Consider the following 5,078-nt stretch of genomic DNA (forward strand, 5'->3'; position numbering starts at 1 on the left):
CAGAGGGAGAAGCAGGCTCCCTCTGCCTCTGCCTGCCATTCTGTCTGCCTGTGCTCACTCTCTCTCCCTCTCTCTCTCTGACAAATAAATAAATAAAATCTTTAAAAAAAAAATAAAATAAATAAAGTGAGAGATGGGGACGCCTGGGTGGCTCAGTTGGTTGGACGACTGCCTTCGGCTCAGGTCATGATCCTGGAGTCCCAGGATCGAGTCCCGCATCCGGCTCCCAGCTCCACGGGGAGTCTGCTTCTCTCTCTGACCTTCTCCTCGCTCATGCTCTCTCTCAAATAAATAAAACATTTAAAAAATAATAATAAGTAAAGTGAGAGATGTGTAGAGGGCCTGGCCGGCCGGCGCGGTCAATAAACCGTGTGACTCTCGATCTCAGGGTCATGAGTTCAGGCCCCAAGTTGGGCGTGGAGCCTACTTTTAAAAAAACAGATAAGTGATGTGAGACATGGGCCACTCTTCCTTTCACTTGACCACTTAGAGGCCGTTGTCAGGGTATTGATCCGCCCAGTTTCAGTATTGTTTTGTCTGAGGGAGTAGGGAGGCCTGAGGAAGGGGAAGGGCTGGACCAGCCAGTCTGTGGAATACTCAAAACACATACAACGCTTAACCTCTTGAGTTTGCTGTCTTAAATGGGTGCAAGGGAGTGGTGCCCCAGAACAGACCACCGTAACGAATATAATAGTGAAAAACTTAGAAATATGGCAAGAATTACCACAGTGTGACACAGAGACACAAAGTGAATGAGCGATGCTGGTGAGAAAATGGTGCTGGTAGATGCGCTTGGCACAGGACAGCCACAGACCCTCAATTTGTAGAAAACGTCGTGTGTAATGCCTGTGGGTGGGGTGAAGGAAGAGTTTGGCTTCATTCTTTTAGACACGGCTGTCAAGTTTTTGTAGCATTGCTTGAGGAAAAGATGATGCTCTGTCCGTCGATCCCCTTGGCGCGTCTGTTGAAGATCCAGTGATCGAGGAGTGCCTGGCCGGCTTGGTTGGAAAAGCATGTGACTCCCGGTCTCAGGGTTGTGGATTTGAACCCCACATTGGGTGTAGGCATCACTTTATTACAAATAAATTTAATTTAAAAAGAAAATCTGTTGGTCGCACCTGTGTGAGGTACAACAAATTTTGGAATTTGTTCTGTTTCCTTGATCTGCGTGTGTGTCAGTACCACACTGTCTGGGTGCAGTAGCGTGACTGTAGATCATGAAGTCAGGAAATATTAGTCTGTCTTTGTTCTTTTTCAGTTTTTTTAGCTATCCTAGGCCTAGGTCATCCACATTTCCATGTGAGCTCTAGAATCAGTTGTCTTTTCTTTTTAAGAGAGAGAGAGAGCGTGGGTTGGGGGTGGTGTCGAGGCAGAGACAGTCTCAGGCAGACCCCGCACTGAGGGGGGCGCCTGGCGGGGTTTGTCTCCCAACCTCGAGACCGGGGCCTGAGGCAAAATCCAGAGTCAGGCGTTTCAGGCTCTGCAGTCAGCGCGCAGTCGGGTTGGGATGCTCTCTCCCTTGCCCCTCCTACCTGTGCTCCCTCCCTCCCTCCCTCTGTCGCCCTCTCTCTCAAATTGAAAAAAGGGAGAGACGGACACTTAACTGACTGAGCCACCCAGTTCGTCATTTTCTCTAGAAGAGGCTGCAGGGGTTTGTGTATGGGAATTGTGGAGAGCCCAAGTCAGTTCGAGAACTGAAATCTAACAATGTCAGCCTCTCCGATCTGTGGACGTGCTTTTGTCTCCACTATTTGCTTCCGTTCATTTCTGTCAGCAGCTTTCGTAGTCCCCGGTGTACAGGTTCTGTGCTGCTCCTAGGGAGACGCCACTGATCCACGGCCCCCCGGTCTCGGGCGCGCCGTGTGCTGATGTGATGTGAATGCGTCGGGACGTGGCCGCTGCGGTGGGTCTGGTTAACGACCCATCAGCACACGGTCAGATAGTGTGTTCTTAGGGTGACAGCTCGTGTCGCAGCGACGTTCAGGTGTATGCTCCGTTACAGTTTCCTAGAGCCACACGCTCTGCACTACATCCACGCCTGACTTTATAGCTCGAGTTAGGCTCTCTACCTCTTTTGCCAACTATTTCCTTATATAGCTTATGTTTCATTGCTTGGCAAATGGTATTTTTGTTTATTTATTTATTTTTAAGGCTCATCTGTTTATTTCAGAGAGAGTGTGCACGAGCGGGGGGAAGGGGCAGAGGGAGAGGGAGAGAGTGCCCAAGCAGACTCCCCGCCGAGTACGGAGCCCAGTGCAGGCCTCGATGCCAGGAACCCAAGATAATGACCTGAGCGGAAACCAAGAGTCAGCTGCTTAACCGAGCTGATAAACTCACTTATTGGACATAGTCACTTTTTTGTAGACCTTTCTGTATAGAAGACCATGTCATCTGACAGTACAATTTTTTAAGTAATCTCTGCACCAGTGTGGGGCTTAATTTATAATCCCAAGATCAAGACTTGAACTCACAGCCCTAGGACTGAGCCAGCCGGGTGCCCCGACACTGCAGTTAGACCGGTTCCTTTTTCATCCTTACGACTTTTACTTCATTTTCCTGCCTTGTTACACTGGCTACGCCGTCCGGTGCAGTACTGAATGGGGTGGTTGTATCAGACATGTTCTTGTAGGTTTGGGGTTTGAGTAATGATTTTTTTCATGCTTGGGTAAAGCGTCCACGTTCCTAAGGTGTGAGGGTCCTGGTCCACTAGGCAGTGCTGTCAGCTCCAGCTAAAATTTAGAACCACCTGGGAAGCTTTTTTTTTTTTAAAGATTTTATTTATTTGAGAGCGAGTGAGTGAGACGAAGAGAACACAAGTGGGGTGAGGGGCAGAGGGAGAGGGAGAGGCAGACTCCCCGCTGAGCAAGCAGCTGGACGTGTGGCTGGAGGACGTGGGGCTCCGCCCTGGGCTCCATCCGAGGACCTCGGGAATCATGACCTGAGCCAAAGGCAATGGAGTTGCCTCCTCCAGCCGGGAGCTCGTAAAACTACTGATGCCGTCAGTCCGGGCTGGGTGTGGGAATGATTTCCTGAAGCCCCTCCAGTAGCTGTAAGGTGCGGCCAGGGTAGGGGTGCAGGGGCGCCATCACCTTTCTCCTGCCACAGAGGCCCGGGCTTGTCTGTGGTCTCTGAGGGTCCCTTCTGCCCCCGCCACTCCGCATTCACCTCCTGTGGGGCTGTCATCCTCTGGCACGTCCTCAGCCCCTCCTTGGGAACGGGGGTTTTCTGTGCGCTCCAGTCTCTGCTGGGGCCTTCGTTTGCCTCGCTTGTCCCTGCAGTGGGGGCTGTGTGGCTGGTTATCCTGCTGGCTCCCAGGGTGCCACCTGCTCATGCCCGCGACAAGCCTGTGCCGCCTGCTCTCCCCCCGGGCAGGTCCGGGCGGCTCCATAGCTGCAGGACCCTCGCCGTGACCCTGTGGTGGCCCTTCCTGTCCTTGGAGAATTCCCCATCTGGTCCCTTGATCTACACTGGGTTTTCGTCAAACTCCGCCCTTCTTTTCCATTGTTCAGTGTACTGATTTCTGCCTCTCTTTGTCGTCGCTTCTGCCTTTCTTAAACTTATTTTATTCCTTTTCTAGCTTTATAAGAATCTCGGCTCATTACTCTTCATTCTCGAAACTCCAGCACACCTTAGCAGGGCGGCGTAGACCTTGGTTTGCGTTCATACCATTCCGGTCGTTTCGATGCGCTGCAGTGTTGGTTTGAGCCCCAAGAGGCTTGGGACAAAGTTGAGGCGGTTCCAGATGGTTGCAGGGTTGTTTTCTTTGTTCTACTTTTTGGTCTTTTCCTGATTTTGTTGTACTGTGGTTGGATGGTAAGGTTCTCTGCCTTACTAGTGTTTGGAAATTGGTGTTTTCTTTGAGGCTACAAGATGTCAGTTTTGGCAGACGCCGTACCTGCTCGTTCGCGGGGCCCAGAGTCCGGTGCGCGCCCACTTGTCTGTCTTACTGAGTGACCCGTTCCGCTCTGCAGCCCCGAGGGGCAGTGCTGTGCGGTGTCCCCGCCGGTGACTGCTCCTCTTGCCAGCGCTGGGCCCTGTCTGTGGGAGAAGTACCACAGCTGCAGCCTGCTAGCTCTTTCTTACCCTGCGACCCTTAGGTCTTCTGGATTCTCTGGAAACACAGGTAGGTTCCTGAGCTCTTAGCCATCTTTGGGATAGAAAGAGACTGTTCTCAAGTCCTTCGGCAGATGGGACTTCAGCCATTTTTGTCTCCTGGTGGAACGGGTGCGTCTCTGTGTATATAGTGTTTTCTGCCTGCATATTTATTTACTTTATTTGTTTTATTAAATTAAGGCGTCAGTGTTTTTCTGATCGGAGTCCTTGTTTACCGACTGTGGAAACGGAACACGAGAAAGTCAACATGAGTAAGGCACAGAGCGCAGATCCGGCCTCGTACCGCTGCTCCGCGTGCCATGGGGACGAGGACTGGGGGCCCAACCACCCCATCCGGGGCCGGGCCAAGTCCCGCAGCCTGTCTGCCTCGCCCGCCCTGGCGAGCACCAAAGAGTTCAGGTACGAAGCCCTCCCCCAGCCGTCACCCTCAGCGGCGCGGTTGTGCGGACTGACACAGCGGCGTGTGTCCCAGAGCAGCTGGCACGGCTCCCCAGGGGCACCTGCCCGGGACGGTTCCTTTCCTTCCCCTCTCGGCCAGCGCCCGCCCCAATTTTTGGTGTCTGAGGCGTGAGGGTGGCCCCTGAAGGCACGGCAGCGGGACCCACGCGGTGGCGGGGCTGGCACGGGGCTGCGTGTGGCCGCAGGGGAGTTGGGCAAGCGCCTCGGCCTGGCCCGCGCCCTGCAGCGCGTGCTCTTGCACAAGAGCTTGAGCAACAGCTGCCCACGAGGCGGCCGGCCGGGCCTGCTGTGCTGGTGGTGCCGCTGCCCTGGCTGCTGGGGCCATGGCCGGGGTGAGTTTGGGGAGGAAGCGGCCAGAGCCGACATTGCTTCTCAAGCGGGTCCCACCTCTCAGACACGAGGGCGCTTTCGGGGTGGTGGTGGGGGAAGCGCCGCCTTTTCTCAGGGCAGCGCCTTCCCTCAGTGGCGAGTGGAGCGGGGGGGGGGGGGGGGGGGGGGGGGGGGGG

General features: G+C 54.2%; 1 protein-coding gene across 4 annotated transcripts in view; it reads left to right on the forward strand.

The window, feature by feature from the left end:
* The window catches only part of LOC111154623 (NAD kinase), a 26,610-nt gene that overhangs the window by 10,629 nt on the left and 10,903 nt on the right, over nucleotides 1-5,078 (forward strand). For all 4 annotated transcript variants that reach the window (XM_022514350.1, XM_022514354.1, XM_022514351.1 and 1 more), the window contains one exon: nucleotides 4,294-4,512. In XM_022514350.1, the coding sequence (XP_022370058.1) occupies nucleotides 4,294-4,512 (219 nt within the window). The remainder of the gene's footprint in view (nucleotides 1-4,293; nucleotides 4,513-5,078) is intronic.

This window comes from Enhydra lutris, unplaced genomic scaffold, assembly GCF_002288905.1.
Source record: "Enhydra lutris kenyoni isolate GAN:26980312 unplaced genomic scaffold, ASM228890v2 scaffoldscaffold38, whole genome shotgun sequence".
NCBI lineage: Eukaryota > Metazoa > Chordata > Mammalia > Carnivora > Mustelidae > Enhydra > Enhydra lutris.